Source organism: Phyllopteryx taeniolatus, chromosome 13, assembly GCF_024500385.1.
Source record: "Phyllopteryx taeniolatus isolate TA_2022b chromosome 13, UOR_Ptae_1.2, whole genome shotgun sequence".
Classification (NCBI taxonomy): domain Eukaryota; kingdom Metazoa; phylum Chordata; class Actinopteri; order Syngnathiformes; family Syngnathidae; genus Phyllopteryx; species Phyllopteryx taeniolatus.
In genome coordinates this window covers 17,197,216-17,214,582 of record NC_084514.1, presented here as the reverse complement: position 1 = coordinate 17,214,582, position 17,367 = coordinate 17,197,216, and the positions used below count along the sequence as shown (strand labels likewise).

The 17,367-nt window shown below is 44.1% G+C and overlaps 1 protein-coding gene across 2 annotated transcripts in view; it reads right to left on the bottom strand.

Annotated features, from left to right (window-relative positions):
- The window catches only part of atp2c1 (ATPase secretory pathway Ca2+ transporting 1), a 31,735-nt gene extending 15,266 nt beyond the window's left edge, over positions 1-16,469 (bottom strand). Inside the window, exons 1-6 of one of the 2 annotated variants that reach the window (XR_009791415.1) lie at positions 16,314-16,469; positions 2,563-2,649; positions 2,371-2,487; positions 1,347-1,436; positions 1,232-1,267; positions 1,100-1,161 (exon numbers count right to left, since the gene is read on the bottom strand). Coding sequence is in view for 1 of the 2 variants with exons in the window: in XM_061794582.1 (XP_061650566.1) it covers positions 1,100-1,161; positions 1,232-1,267; positions 1,347-1,436; positions 2,371-2,487; positions 2,563-2,649; positions 16,314-16,337 (416 nt within the window). In the remaining variant the exon portion in view is untranslated. The remainder of the gene's footprint in view (positions 1-1,099; positions 1,162-1,231; positions 1,268-1,346; positions 1,437-2,370; positions 2,488-2,562; positions 2,650-16,313) is intronic. The other variant, XM_061794582.1, reaches the window with a different exon arrangement.
- Positions 16,470-17,367: the final 898 nt, after the last annotated feature.

Genomic DNA, 17,367 nt, shown 5'->3' with positions numbered 1-17,367 from the left:
GCATACTTTTAAGTGTCTTTTAATCGGTTTACGGCATGTGGGTAAGGTGAAACTATCAGGGGGGAAAAAAGTCGCTTTTTAGCTATCGTGGGGTGAGACTAGAACAATGCATCCCTAAGATAAATGCTGCTTTATTGTAAATTGTAATTCATGGAATAGGTTCTGAATTGACAAGGTTGACATATGAGTAAGCGTCCCGTGTTCCAGCCTCGAGGCCTTCCAAGGCCACGCATTCATTCCTGTGTCGGGCTGTTATGCCAACACAATGCTTGGACGCCATGAGTGTGGGAGTACTAGAGGCGCAGATTCGTTAATATGCATCACAGAGCTGTCATTAAAAATCATTTTATAGTTGAACTTATCTCACTTAGGTTCCTCAAAGTCTGAGTGAAACATGGCAAAGGCACAATCGGCGCCATTAGCAAGCGATGGCCGCACACCATGTCTGATTTCAAACAGAAATCTGCTTGTTTGAATCAGGACTATGCTGAACTACATTCCCCCCAATTATATATAAGCTCCCTGTAAAGAGCAAACCTCAAGTCATGGTTTATTACCATTTATTCCCAAGGACTGTTTCCAAATTCTCAGAATCTTGCAACCCTAGTATTGCCCCTGGCAGCATATGTTGTCTGACCTCTTTGCAAAGATAAAGCTCTTTTGCCTTTCAAAATATTTGCATCAGTTCCGTTCTGTTTCAAAGCAAGTCATTTTTCTAGCCTTGACATAGCAAACATATACAACATGACTTAATACTTTGTCCACTTAAAGACTTTGAGTGGGTTTTACACTTGAGGAGTTGGTGTGTGGCACCAAATTACATTAAAAATAAAACAAAATAACATTTTTGCTCCTAAAATATAAAAGGTCGGAATCATTGACTCACTCCCTACCCTCATCACGATAGAGGGATTTTCAAAAGGACCTTTTCTAAGACTATCATTGCTGGAGTCAAATGAAAAAATAGTTTGACTCCACATTTGCAGCACGACAAATGGCAAAGCGACGATATAGAGCACAGGAAAGTGGCGAGGGAAGGAACTCCTGTTCGAAATCCCACTCCAACAAGCACACGGAGGAGTACGAGGACACAGCGTACCAATGACATTGCGGCGGGACCAGTTTTCCCAGCTCTTCCAGAGACTTCTCTGAGCGATACTCCTGTCCAAGAAAAAACAAGACCAGCAGTCAAATTTCCCACCATGCACTTGGGTGACATCTTCAGGCTCACCTGAACAAAGGCGACGGTGACGACGATGACGATGGCCTGTTGGGAGACGCGGACAGTGGTCGGCGTTAATGCTAAGGCTAACAGAGTCAAAGTCACGAGCGGGCGTTTGTCGTACCACGGTGATGCTGATGGCGTCGTCAAACTGCCGCATGAGGACGCTGATGACGGCCGACGCCAGCAGCAGCAGGATCAGCGGATCTTTGAACTGGAAGGTTGTAGTGATTAGGCAAGGATCGTGATCTCTCTTGGACTCCACGGTCCACAAAATCGAAAAGTCTCTATGCTGTACAGTGATTAGGGTGAGGGAATTCCAATGGTAACAAAGCGCTCGCTAACATACTCGCTATGCTAACGGGGCGCTCGCCGTGGCAACGTGTTAACCGGCACTTTTTATTACGGAAGGCCGGGTCCAGCGGTGCGCTTCCCGTGAGGAGATAGGATTAAAAGAAAGCAAGTGTTTGTGGCTTTTTGGTGAGTGGAGCTTCAGCGAGTGAAAACAAACATGAAGAGTGACGGTCAAAGGCAAACAGTGTTTTCAAGGAACCAATCAAGTTGTTGACTTTGGGCCAAGCGGGCACAGTGCCATGCCGGACACGTTACTACGTATGCTACGCGCCTTATCTGCAGATGGTGATGAGGAGATGAGTTTGTGAGCAAAAGAATATTTCCCAACTCAAGTACAGGAAAAAATTATTCGATTGGATTCTTTGCACAGACAGCACTTTTTTCAGGCTTGTGAATATTATCAGCTAAACATTCAGCTTGAGCTCTTAATCCTTGAATTGCACTTTGTTCAAATTGGCAGTGACGTGATTGTGTACATAGCAGCCTGAAAGAAAATAACATTTTGATACAATTTTTGTTGTTTATGTTGTCATGTATTTTCTATCCATTGACCAAAATATATTTATTGGATTAAAAGGAGAACCAACTAACGACTTAAGAGTCTAATTAATTATGCAAATATTTCTGAATTTTAATGATTTAAAACACATTTTGTGGGTCTTGCATGTGTAAAAGTTTACTCTGGCAATTGGTGTTTACAAATGTTTAATGTGAAAAAGGACAGAGTTGCCAATTTTTGTATTAAAAATAAAACGAGCGCATCTGTAATATTTTTGTTTCCATGGCGATGGCACCTGCGAGATGTACTTCATCCATAGCGGCTCGTCCTCGCTGATGTCGAATTCGTTCCAGCCGTGGTAGACCCTGCGTCGAGACACCTCGTCCTCGCCGAGCCCGTACTGAAGGTTGGCCTGCACGCACATGTGAAACTCTCACGCCATCTTGTTCAAGACTCAAAAGGTGCGCCGCCGCCACCGCGCTCGTACCTGCAGAGCGCACGCCACCTCGTTGACGGGCAGCTCACTGGCTTTTTTGGAGCTCAGCACGGGAACCATCATGTCATCTTGGGAAAGCTGCGAAACACACACGGGTGCAGATGGTACAAATGTCAGCTACTACATGGTGACGTCATCATCATCATCATCATCGCATGTGAAACATTGAAAAAGTGGATCCCGCATAGTCGTGGTTCGGCAGCTGAACATTCACCTATCCTGTACACTGTTGCCGGTGTTGGCTGCGTCCAGTACTCCACAGCTTTGCTCCGTGTGCAGAGCGTATATCCGCACAACAGCGACACTTAAGGGAAAGTTCGCTGCATATTTTGTTCGCTAGCGCGCAAGGTAGGGAGCTAAACAGCTTGCTCCACTGCGGCAAAGTCATTTAAAACATCAGCGCTTCGCTCTGAGTTGTTGTGTGTGTTCGTCCCTAATTAATACACACGTGAAAGTTAACCATTTATTGTGTTTGCCAGCCCGTGAGCTAGCGAGCTAAGGAGCTAAACAGCTTGCTACACCGCGGTGAACCCATTAAAACATTAGTGCCTCTCCAAGTTGTTGCGTTAGTCCCCAATTAACACAAACACGGGAACATTAACTGTTTATTAAGCATAATCTCAGTGGCACAGGTAATTCAGCGAGTCGTTGACGACAGTGAATGTCAACGGATACTCGATCGATAGGTAAAGGGCTCGTCTTCAGCGAACCAACCACACAGTAGGCGGGTTTACATGGAGAATAAATGTGTCATTCCGATTGAAGATCTCTGGTCAACGGTTTATATGAGACGTGATCTGTTCCGATCGGGTGTACACATACACGACATTTAATTGGAACAGCCACGTGACATGCGCACTTTGTCATGAACATCACTTCAGAGGTCCATCGTCTATTCAGCACAACAGTCGGGATTGTTGGGGGGGGGGGGGGGGGGGGGGGGGGGGAACGCTTGATAAAAACAACTTATAAGTAGTTAAAAACTAAATCTCCATCGCATACTAAATCTCCATCGCCATATTTACGCCATGCGTAAAGCATGACGTCACCGCACATTCACATCCAGACGAAGCACGCGCAGCTCCATCCATCCATTATTCTTTATTTCAGACCCAGGGGGATTCATACCACAGAGTAAAGAACAACAATTTAATAGAGAAACAAACAAAATTACAACAATAATAGCAACACCAATACTGATTTAAAAGCAAAAAAAATAAAAATAAAAAATAAAAAAACATTAAATAAGGGTGGGCCATATTTTTCATGATTTCAGACGCATTAAAAAGACAACAATATGATCGTGATACTTATTGGGAAAATATATCTTCTTGAAAAATTGCCATCGTGACAGGCCAAGGCCCTGGGCTGCGTCGGCACAATGGATGCAACCGCTGCGTGTTGGTGTGCAGTCAAATGTTCAGTTTTCCACTGGACAGCACAGCTCCAGGTACTGAACATTGTGTACGTGCCTGCTCAGACGTAAGCTCTTTCCTGTGCCGTATTTTTAAGGGTACAGAAACGTTTGACGATGTTTGCAAGCATTTGAATTGCTATTCAAGTGTTTTGGGGGGTCATAGTTTGTGGCATATTTATTTAGGCTTTACACGATCAGGATTTTTGGGGCCGATCAGAGAGTTTAAAAAACCGATAACCGATCCGATCACAAGGTGGAAGAATGTGTCTATTTGTCAAGGTGTCAATTGCTTTGTTTTTGTTGTACACTGAAGACAATTGGGTTTCAGATCAAAAGATGAATATGAGACAAACGTGCAGATTTCCAGCTTTTATTTCATGGTATTTACATCTAGATGTGTTAAAGAACTCAGGACAGAGCTCCTTTTGTTTGAAGCCACCCACTTTTCAAGTGAGCAAAATGAACAAATGTCTTCAGTATACAACAAAAACAAAGGAATTGACCTTGCCGATACTTTAGGAGGGGACTGTAGTGTAGTTCCGAAAACGTCCACTGAAAATCCCCTTAATGGTGATTGGGGAGTAAGGGCCGAGAGAATATTGCGAAGGCAGTAACTGCTGGGAACAGCAGAGGTCCACGTTACATCATCACCAGCATTTAGCACCTCCTGACCATGCAGCAATACAATTATTTTGCATTATTTCTCGTGATAGCAAACAAGCCTTGAAAAAGTATTTCCTGCATTAACTGGCGTCAACTTCACCAGAAATAATGATGTTTTTGTATGTTGAACAATTTAACATCATAAAACGAGCCATGATAATACAAGGATGGCAGACGGCAGCTTCTGTGGTTCTCACACACAAGTTTTACAGGTGAGGCAAGCTCACCTGGCAAAATATTCGTGGCTTGGGAGCAAAGCTCACGTCATACGTTTCCAACACACAGGCGGACAAATGACAGCTTTTGCATAACCCATAAAAGTTTTTGGCATTGTTCAGCACCGTTTTTTCCACGATTGCCTTTCTTGCCATATGCAAAGCAGCGTGGAAACGATTTCGTTCACGCTGTCCGTTTCTTCGTCGCTTTTTGGTACGTGTCGCTTGAGTGGTTGGAAAAAAAGGCTAAATATAGCTCGTCTCTGTTCAAGTCCAGTCCGTTTTACCTTACAACAACTTACAACAGCAGTTACCTCAACGCCGTTTGCCCAAGAACCCCGGTGCTCATACATCATATACAGGGGTGCCTGGACTTACGCTGCAAATGTCTCCAATCGTCTTTAGCGTCCGACTGAAATGACTGGAAAGGGCATTCAAGTCAACGTAGAAGCCCTCTTTCTGCCCATTGGTGGCTTCACTTTGTGCACTGAGAGCCATCTCCATGGGATAGCTACCATCGGCAGTAAGCTGGCCTCCAAGGGGCAGCACAATCAAGACCCACATAACACACCAGCTGAAGTCTCACAACTAAGTGACTCAATACATTGCAAGAATACTAGTTCGTTGTTGGCAGAGCATAGAGAATATGTGCCTCTGAGTGTTGTTATACCCTCTGTCTACATGTTAGGTATCGTACTAAAAAATTCAAACTATTTGTATATCAAAATAGACAAATAAAATGAGCCCTAGTTTGTAAGAATCGGATAAGGATGAAGGATTTTATGCCACTTTTTTCTACCCACAAATCAATGTAAAGCATGTGACTGAAACCTTGTCTCTTTGGTAAAAAAATGCCTGGATGTTTCTTATTAGTTGAAATGGACATGCGACGTTTAAACAGACAACCGGAGGGTGTGTTCCAACTACGGCAGGAGGGTCCGTCGGGAAGTGGAATCTCAGATTCAGGAGGAGCAGTGTGGTTTTCGTCCTGGCCGTGGAACAGTGGACCAGCTCTACACCCTTGGCAGGGTCCTCGAGGGTGCATGGGAGTTCGCCCAACCAGTCTACATGTGTTTTGTGGACTTGGAGAAGGAGTTCGACCGTGTCCCTCGGGGGGTCCCTGTACGACCGGAGTCAGAGTTTGGTCCGCATATCCGGCAGTAAGTCGGATTCGTTTCCGGTGAGGGTTGGACTCCGCCAAGGCTGCCCTTTGTCACCGATTCTGTTCATAACTTTGATGGACAGAATTTCGAGGCGGAGCCGAGGCGTAGAAGGGGTCCGGTTTGGTGGCCTCAGTATTGCATCTCTGCTTTTTGCAGATGATGTGGTTCTGTTGGCTTCATCAAGCCGTGACCTCCAACTGTCATTGGAGCGGTTCGCAGCAGAGTGTGAAGCGGCTGGGATGAGAATAAGCACCTCCAAATCTGAGACCGTGGTCCTCAGTCGGAAAAGGGCGGCGCGCCCTCTCCGGGTCGGGGATGAGATCCTGCCCCAAGTGGAGGAGTTCAAGTATCTCGGGGTCTTGTTCACGAGTGAGGGAAGAATGGAACAGGAGATGGACAGCCGGATCGGTGAAGCGTCTCCAGTGATGCGGACTTTGTATCGATCCGTTGTGGTAAAGAAGGAGCTAAGCCAAGAGGCGAAGCTCTCGATTTACTGGTCAATCTCCATTCCTACCTTCACCTATGGTCACGAGCTGTGGGTCGTGACCGAAAGAACAAGATCCCGGATACGAGCGGCCGAAATGAGTTTCCCCCGCGGGGTGTCCGGGCTCTCCCTTAGAGATAGGGCGAGAAGCTCGGTCATCCGGGAGGATCTCAGAGGAGAGCCGTTGCTCCTCCACATTGAGAGGAGCCTGATGAGGTGGCCAGGGCATCTGATTCGGATGCCTACCGGACGCCTCCCTAGTGAGGTGTTCCGGGCACGTCCCACCGGGAGGAGACCCCGGGGACGATCCAGGACACACTGGAGAGACTACGTCCTTCGGCTGGCCTAGGAACGCCTCGGGATTCCCCCGGAAGAGCTGGATGAAGTGGCTGGGGAGAGGAAAGTCTGGGCGTCCCTGCTAAAGCTACTGCCCCCGCGACCCGACCTCGGATAACAGGTAGAAAATGGATGGACTTTACACCGATTTTATCGGCCTGATCGGTATCGGCCGATAATTAGCATTTTATGCTGATCGGCTTTAATGTCATAATTCGCCGATCCGCTCCGCAAAAGACATTTACTCCGCGTCTCCATCGTGCACAGTATATTTTAATCCAAAAGCTAGTTTATTTTTAGCCTTGTCACATGTCTTTTGAAGTAGTAGTGTAAATATCTGACAGCCAATAAAGTTATTGAAAAAAATAAAAAAATAAACCACGTCGGCGGTGTGGGACAGACAACACGCGCCAACTGTATTATAAGGACAAAATGGGGAAAAGGGTGTGTTGGTGGTTACCGGTGTTCGTAAACATGCCGCCATTCTGTCTAATCATGCGCTAAGGTTTCGGTGTAGGTGAAGTAATTTAGTTACAATAAAGTAATTTAATTACAGTAAGTTAGCACCCATTATTTCTGTCCAAACCAGGGCTCATTTTATTTGTGTAACACTCCTCCAGCCAATGATATAGTCTATTTTGATATAATGGTATCTTGAAAATTTTAGTAACATACCTAGAAGTGAAACAAGGTCTCTCAACAATGAATCAATTATCAAGTCATTTGATTAGTTTGATCGATGAGTTGGCGATTAATCGTAGTACCTCTTACCCTGACCAAATAAACTTGAATGAATTAGGGAAAATCAACTGATGGTTCAGCCTTACCGGGAAGACATTCCAGTCATTTTCCATCTTTTCGACGATGACACCACTGTGACGAAGTGGAGAAGTGCACGTGTCCAAACGAACAAGTTTGCACTGCTGACGTGCAGACGATTGCTCAGGACAAAAGCCGTGCCTGTCAAGCCTCTCTCTACCTTTCTGCTATTTCTCGGCTACCTTCAATGTTTTCTTAGCCGACAACTGTGCCACCCCACACAAACACACACACCCACACCCACACCATCAGGATGCGTGCCACCCAGCACAACCTGAGAAGCAAACCGGTGAAATTCTGTGCAACAGTTTACCAGTGACATCAAGAAAGTGTGACAGCAACATCAATGTCCGATATCGGCAAAAACGAGTATCGGACTCAGTCCATTCCACAATCCGCTCCAGCACTTGTACGCCTGTCGCTGTCAGAAACATTTGCAAAGCGTGGCGAACTCCCACAGGACAGAAAAAGGGGCTGATGAGTAATGTCACATGTTTTCCCCACAACTAACCCTAACCCTAAATTTTGGCCGCCACAAATAGAGTTTGGCTTCCATGTGTCTCCTAATGATCCATATCACCGATTTCCTTTCTGATACGACACCGAAAATACAGTCCCTCAAATGACTGATGCATCAAGTTTTAACTTTGAGAAACGATCTTCTGGTATCAGCGGCATCGACATTTCAGACAGCATTGATCTTTCCCGGTGACGGACGCCTCTCCAGCCGGCGTAACGACATCTCGTCACAGCACACACGGTGCCGTTTCTGTTTGTATTTGTGTGTATTTCCGCTTGAAAACGCCACTCCGTGTTGGGCAAAGCCTCCGTACGGTCGTCAGGACCTTTTGAGTTTAGGATTACGCCGCAAAAACGCCATTACGGAAGCAAACAAAAACTGTAGCGCCGGGCACGCCGAGTCACCACCACGCGGAACCTAATTCCGTTAACTCCTCATTTAGCCACAATTATACATTTTTAAAGTGATGTAAATGATCTTTGTGAAACAATAAACAATATATATAGCTAGATAGCTAGATAGATATTAGACTTTACACCGATTTTATCGGCCTTATAGGAATCTGCCGATAATTAGCATTTTATGCTGATCGGCTTTAATGTCATAATTAATTGATCGGCTCCGCAAAAGACATTTACTCCGCGTCGCCATCGTGCACAGTATATTTGAATCCAAAAGATAGTTTATTCTTAGCCTTGTCACGTGTCTTTTGGCGTAGTCCTGTAAATATCTGACAGCCAATAAAGTTATTTATTAAAAAAATAAAAAATAAAAAACGTCGGCGGTGTGGAACAGACGTAATGCCCGCAGACGACAAGACAAATTTGCTCTATGTCAGACTACTGCAATAAAATCTTGTATTCCGATACCACCGCATCCCATTTTTTCGATCATTGGGCTTCATCGTGTCAACGCAAACGCGACCCGATACACTCGTTACCATGGCGACGACAACAATAATGGAGCGCGGCGTGTGTTTGTAAGAACAAAATGGGGAAAAACGTGTGTTGGTGGTCACCGGTGCTCAGGACAGGAGAGGACGTTGGTTTAAGGCTTGCTTCAGGTATGTTCACGTACTTTTAATACGATACGGCTCGCAAGCAGGCAACAAAACGTTATGTAGCCTAGCAAGCTAGTGGTACCACAAACGGTTGGACGTAAACATGCCGCCGTTCTGTCGAATCATGCGGTGTGGGTGAAGTAATTCAAAATAAAGTAATTTAATTACAGTAAGTTAGCACCCATTATTTCTGTCATGTTGCAATGTTGGTTTGACCTGACTGTTTAGAATACACGATGTGACTAGAGCAGTGATTTCCAACCTTTATGGAGCCAAGGAACATATTTTAAAATTGAAAAATCTCACGGCACACCAACAAACAAAAATGTCTCAAAAAGTGGATACATTCATTACTGTATTGACTTCCTGCCATCTAATAGATGACCATTTATCATTTGTTCTGTCTGTCACTATGCCTCACTGGCATAAATAGATGAACAATGATACATTATTTATTGTAAATATAATTTTTGGGAGCAATTAAGTACACATGTATATACAGTTTTATTTACCGTATATAGGTCATTTCAATAGACACATTCCTCCATCATGTGATCGGATCGGTGTTTTTTTTTTTTTTTTTTTTTATATAAATCGGTGATCGGCCGCAAAAATCCTGATCGTGTAAAGCCTAATATATATATATATGCAACTGTTAAGTCTCATGTCCACCATTAATATAAGACATCGTCAGCTCAGCATCCCACTTGACTTCATACTGCCACGGGACTCATACTTTAAACCCACAAGTTCTTCATTAAAATCATTTTGGAAAAGTTTCAACTAAAGTATTTAGTTGTAATTTTATGTACAGTACTGCATGTTTTGAAAACAACTACATGTTAGCACAACTCAAGTTCAGATCAGCTCTTCCTCCGTTTTGCAAAGTACAAGTCCGCCCAGAAAGCACACAGAAATAACTTGCCAGCCCCTCTCCCTTTGCAGGACTATTCTGACGTCTCCGCCACGCAAGCCGCTCTCCAAATAAAACGTATTTTTATTTGAGGCCGCATAGAGTCAGCCACCTTCTGCATTGCCGCCCCGCCCTGCTCAGGTGCCAAGGTGCAGTGTTGCCATGACGACAGAACCAACCACACGCCAATTAACACCCGAGTGTGATACACGCACATAGAGGGCGAAATGTCCTACAATGCCGTAGAACCAGTCGAGGCTGGATACGCTTGACAGCATGTCACATTTGTATGATACAATGGACAGTATGACTCACAATCAAGTCAGTTATCGGTTGTTGTTTTTGCTCTTTTATGTAGCTTGACAGCATAGGATGGTGGCGTGTAAGATGACTCTGGTGGTGGGAAGGAAGATTAGGAAGACGAAGGCAGAGCAGAGAACGTGTTGAAGAATGGGTTGACTGGGGCCAGTAGTGTGCTGGATAGATGGAAAGAATACTTTGAGGAGCTGATGAATGAGGAAAATGAGAGAGAAAGAAGAGTAGATGGTGTGGTGGACCAGGAAGTGGCAATGATTAGTAAGGGGGAAGTTAGAAAGGCATTAACGAGGATGAAAAATGGAAAGGCAGTTGGTCCTGATGACAGAGCTGTGGAGGTATGGAAGCATCGAGGAGTTGTGGAGTTTTTGACCAGCTTGTTCAACAGAATTCTAGCGGATGAGAAGATGCCTGAGGAATGGAGGAAAAGTGTGCTGGGTGATGTGCAGAGCTGTGGGAACTATAAAGGAATAAAGTTGATGAGCCACACAATGAAGTTATGGGAAAGAGTAGTGGATGCTAGACTCAGGACAGAAAGAGTACCACAGATGCATTATTTTCCTTGAGGATATTGATGGAGAAGTACAGAGGTCAGAAGGAGCTACATTGTGTCTTTGTAGATCTAGAGAAAGCCTATAACAGAGTACTCAGAGAGGAACTGTGGTACTGCATGCGGAAGTCTGGAGTGGCAGAGAAGTATGCTCAAATAGAACAGGACATGGTATGAGGGCAGCAGTGGGTGAGGTGTGCTGTAGATTTGACAGAGGAGTTGAAGGTGGAGGTGGGAGTGCATCAGGGATCATCCCTGAGCCCCTTCCAGTGGTGATGGAAATGCTGAAATAATGTTCGCAGATGATTGTGGTCTGTTGGTGGAGGAACATTTAGAAAGGTGGAGGCATCCACTGGAAAGGAGAGGAATGAAGATTAGCCGTAGTAAAACAGAATATATGTGCATAAATGAGAGAGGTGGAGGGGGAAGAGTGAGGCTACAGGGAGAAGAGATAGCGAGGGTGGAAGACTTGAAATACTTGGGGTCAACAGCCCAGAGGATGATGAGGACAGAGTTGCCAGGCAAGAGAGCGACAGGAAGACCAAAAGAGAAGGTTGATAGATGTCGTGAGGGAAGACATGAGGGCAGTTGGTGTTCGAGAGGAGGATGTCGCTTACATGGAAAAGGATGACACACTGTGGGGACCCCTAAATGGACAAGCCGAAAGCAAAAGAAGAAGATACACAGAGCTGCCAAATGTTTGAACGTCTGTATTTTGCTACGGAAATTACGAAACGTTGACTCGTCACGGCCAAAACACAGATCGTTCCAGCTATTGGTTCGGGGGGAATCGTCTGAGATTACGGTCGCATCCATAGGGCTGCACTATTTGGCAGGTGCGCGTGTGTGTGGGGGGATATTTTATATATATATATATATATATATATATATATATATGGCTTTACACAATCAGGATTTTTGGGGCCGATCACCGAGTTTTAAAAAAAAAAAAAACATCACCGATCTGATCATAATATGGAGCAATGTGTCTATTTAAATGACCTGTTCATTTACTGTATATACTTGTGTACTTAATTGCTCTAAAAATTATATTTACAATAAATAATGCAGCTTTGTTCATCTATTTATGCCAGTGAGGCATAGTGACAGACAGAACAAAAGAATGGTCTTCTATTTGATGGCAGGAAGTACATTAATTAATGAAGTACAGCAATTAATGTATCCACATTTTGTGACATTTTTGTTTGTTGGTGAGCCGTGAGATTTTTCAATTGTAAAATATGTTCCTTGGCTCCATAAAGGTTGGAAATCACTGCTCTAGTCACATCGTGTATTCTAAACAGTCAGGTCAAACAAACATTACATACAACATGACAGAAATAATGGGTGCTAACTTACTGTAATTAAATTACTTTATTGTAATTAAATTACAACCGCAATTCCCATAAAGGTGTTTAATAACCATTCCTCAACTTTCTCAGTTTTTTTTGCCACCTGTCCCAGCTTTTTGGGAACATGTTACAGCCATAAAATTCTAAGTAAAAATCAATTAAATAGAGGTTGAACATGATTTGCAAATCATTGTATTCTGTTTTTATTTGTGTTTAACACAATGTCCCAACTTCATTGGAATTGGGGTTGTACTTCACCCACACCGAAACTTTAGAGCATGATTCGACAGAACGGCGGCATGTTTACGTAGAACCGTAAACCGCTATATAAGGCGCGATCCACTCTTGTTGTCGTCGCCACGATAACGAGTGTATCCGGTCGCATTTGAGTTGACAAGATAAAAGCCCAATGATCGTAAAAAACGGGATGTGGTGGTATCGGAATACAAGATTTTATTGCAATAGTCTGTCATCGGCCTCATCAAGGACGGTGACGAGTCTGCATATCGACAGGAAGCGGAGCGGCTGGAGCTGTGGTGCGGCCGACACAACCTGGAGCTGAACACGCTCAAGACTGTAGATATGATCATGGACTTCAGGAGGCATCCTTCGCCACAGCTGCCCCTCACGTTGTCCAGCTGCCTTGTGTCAACCGCCGAGACCTTCAAGTTCCTGGGAATTACAATCTCTCAGGACCTGAAGTGGGCGACCAACATCAACTCCGTCCTCAAAAAGGCCCAGCAGAGGATGTACTTCCTGCGGCTTCTGAGGACGCACGGCCTGCCACCGGAGCTGCTGAGACAGTTCTACACAGCGGTCATCGAATCGGTCCTGTGTTCTTCCATCACAGTCTGGTTTGGTGCTGCTACAAAAAAGGACAAACTCCGACTGCAACGGACAATCAAAACTGCTGAAAGGATTGTCGGTACCCCCCTACCCACTTGCACGCTGCCAGAACTAAGACAAGGGCGTGCAAAATCCTCTCGGACCCTCCGCACCCCGGTCACCAGCTCTTCCGGCTCCTTCCCTCAGGTAGGCGCTACCGATCAATGCAAACTAGAACTAGTAGACATTCCAACAGCTTCTTCCCTCTTGCGATCAACTTCTTAAACACCTGACCTACAATTCCATTACAACATGCTGGCAATTTTTTGACTTGAGTTCGTTGTCACATTTCTGTGGGGCCAATTATGTATTACTCGTGCACTCACTGTAGTTGTCTCGCCATGCTGCACTATTTGCATATACTGGCCACTCATGCCAGAGTAGCATCTGCTCCATTTGCACACTGATTGAAGAGTATCTGTAACATTTGCACAACCAACATTGTCCCAGATTATCGCACGACTCGTCACTTTAAACCGCATACACTCCTTGAATTCTCAGCGCCCTTTGCACAATGGTCATTGCACCAGACTATTGCAATATTAGTCATTTGAACTGCTCTAAGTGCTAGAGGACACTGCATCTTTTTGCACAATAGTTTTTTGTCAATGTCTTTATGTCTCCAAAGTGTTCTCTGTCAATTGACTGTCTGTTGTACTAGAGCGGCTCCAACTACCGGAGACAAATCCCTTGTGTGTTTTGGACATACTTGGCAAATAAAGATGATTCTGATTCTGACATGAAAGAGCAAATTTGTCTTGTAGTCTGATCCAGGCATTACGTGTTGTCTGTCTCAGACGTGTTGTCTGTCCTACACCGCCGACATGTTTTTTTTAATAACTTTATTGGACACGCGACAAGGCTAAAAATAAACTAGCTTTTGGATTCAAATATACTGTGCACGATGGCGACGCGGAGTAAATGTATTTTGCGGAGCCGATCGATGACATAATTGATCGGATCCCCGAATTATGACATTAAAGCCGCTCAGCATAAAATGCTAATTATCGGCCGATACTAATCAAGCTGATCAGATCGGTGTAAAGTCTACTTTGTAGTGATTCGAGAGTCACAAATGAGTGAATGATTCGCGGAGCCGATCAATGACGTCATCAATCGGCTCCGCAAAAGACATCGCCGTCATATACAGTATATTTGAACCCAAAAGCTAGTTTATTTTTAGCGTTGTCATTTACGATCACTGGGCTTTGTCAAATCAAACTGACCGGGTACACTAGTTACCACGGCCATGACAACAACAATGGATCGCGCGTGTATTGTGTTGGTTAAAAACAAACAAAATGGGGAAAAACGTGTGGTGGTCACCGGTCCTCGGGAGAAGAAGTTCGTTCAAGGATTGCTTGAGGTATGTTCACGTACTTTTAATATGATTAGACTTTACACCGATTTTATCGGGCTGATCGGTATCGGCCGACATTTAGCATTTTATGCTGATCGGCTTTAATGTCATAATTCGCCGATCCAATCAATAACGTCATTGATCGGCTCCACAAAACACATTTACTCCGTGTCGTCGCGTGCACAATATATTTGAATCCAAAAGCTAGTTTATTTTTAGCCTTGTCGCCTGTCTTTTGACGTAGTACTGTAAATATCTGACGGCCAATGAAGTTATTTAAAAAAATAATAATAATTTTTTTAAAAAACATGTCGGCGGTGTGGGACAGACAACACGTCAGAGACAGCCGACACGTAATGCCCGGATCAAACAACAAGACAAATTTGCTGTATCACGATTGCACTGTCAGACTACTACAATAAAATCTTGTATTCAGATACCACCGCATCCTGTTTTAATAGGAGACCATTCATTTGTTCTGTCTGTCACTATGCCTCAATGGCATAAATAGAGGAACAAAGATACATTATTTATTGTAAATATAATTTTTGGAGCAATTAAGTACACAAGTATGAACAGGTCATTTAAATAGATACATTCCTCCATCTTTGTGATAGGATCGGTGATCGTTTTTTTCAACTCGCTGATCAACCCCAAAAATCCTGATTGTGTAAAGCCTAAATATGATATGGCTCAAAAGCAGCCAACAAAACATTATGTAGACTAGCAAGCTAGTGCTAGCACTAACGGTTGTACGTAAACACACCAGCGTTCTGTTGAATCATGCTCTAAAGTTTCAATGTGTGTGAAGTAATTTTATTACAATAAAGTATTTTAATGACAGTAAGTTAGCACCCATTATTTCTGTCATGTTGTAATGTTGGTTTGACCTGACTGATTAGAATACATCACCTGAATAGAGAATACTTTTGAAGATACTCAGTATACAGTACACAAGTAGATACAGTAAATGCACAAGTCATTTAAATAGACGCATTGCTCCATCTTGTCATCGGATCGGAGATTTATTTTTTTTTTTAAACTCGCTGATCGGTCCCAAAAATCCTGATGGTGTAAAGCCTACTACAAAGGGATTTTTTGCGTAATTTTTAGTCAAACAACTAAATCGTCAACCACACAGAAGTCTCTGACTATATGCAAAGCGAAGCTGACTGTTACTTTGTCAGTCACAACAAACATAATAAGTCATCCATCAGGCAAAGTACACCGTGGACGTCTCAGCTTTATGGTCAAAACAACAACATGTGTTCCCTAGTTCACTCAGGACGGAAAATAAACGCAAAGGGGGAAAAAAGTGAACTTGCAGTGAAATAAAACCAAGAAGGTCAACATCCTATCTAGCATGGGCATCTTCCGGCCGGTCGCTGTCGTCATTTCCACGCAGGCTGAAGTACCAAAAGACGCCGCGTCGTCGTCGTCGTTGTCAGGAAGCTTCCAAGCTTGCCTTCCACCAGCTAACCGCCCAACAACTCACCCACTCGCCAGCGGCATCAGCCTGGGCGTGAGCAGCATGCTAACAGCGGGAAGCTAACGAGCCGTCTTTCCGCCTTCCTCGCGCTGCGGCCGGCCGGATACGAGCCTTTCTTCCTCCCTCCCCGTGGAGGTCATTTGAGTTGTTCCGACCAGCTCAAGCCAACAAGCAAAACACGGAGACACAAGTTACACTTACCAGCACTTCCCGGTTTTTTAACATCTTCCGTCAAATCGCAGCGCGGCGCGGAGCGTTTGAGCTCGCATACAACACAGACCGTCCACCATGTCATAAACGCCAACTCTCCTTCCAGACGCACCTTCAAAACAAGAGCGCTCACTTCCGGTACTCGTTGTAACCTTCGATTTAGTTCTTGTAACTGTCATAATTTGTAAAGATTATGGTTATTCTCTTATTGTAAATATTGTAATTTGCTCTTTAGCCTTCAGGCCTATTTATTTTTGTTCCTTATTTCTTTAAAAAAGGACAATGCCTATTAATGAACATTTGCTAACTAAACTAGCCTACAGCCGTCGGCTAGTTTCTGTTGTCCTGTTGTCGTCCTGCTGTAGTCCCTTGGCAGGTTTCAAGTGTAAGCACAGTAATAATAACATAAGAAACGCCAAGACATAACAAAATAACACTTGTACACAGAGATAATTCTTTCATTCTGGCGACCATCAGAGCCAAGGTGCAAAAGAGAGAAGTGCTGTTGCCTTCACGCAAAGTACTATAATGCCACAAAATAAGCTAATTGTCCGTCACAGGAAATTTGTCTAGTGTACAAAAGTGCAATTCGCCAACTTTGAACAGAGATCCACGTTAAACCGCATTCAAATAAAAGTCATTATTATTATTCATTTGAAAAGGATGTATTCAGCAATCATTTTTTTCAATGTGGTTTACAGGTGCCTGAGCATCTGTTACACTGCAGCGGTGTCAAACTCAAATTCACCGTGGGCCAAAATTAAAAAGCGTGTCGAGACCGATGGGCCGACACGCTAGCAAAGCATTCTGGGATTTGGAATATTAGTGCCGCATGTGCTATATACTGGCGGGCCGGCTCTAATACACATCTGATATGGTCTTGCGGGCCAAATATAATTACGTCGTGTGCCAAATTTGGCCCCCGGGCCTGAGTTTGACATATATGTGTTGCAGGGTTGTGCCAAAAACAACAAAATATATGACAAATGGAATATCTCCTAAAAAGTGCGTTGTATTTGGCATTTATTTGACAAGCACGTGTAGT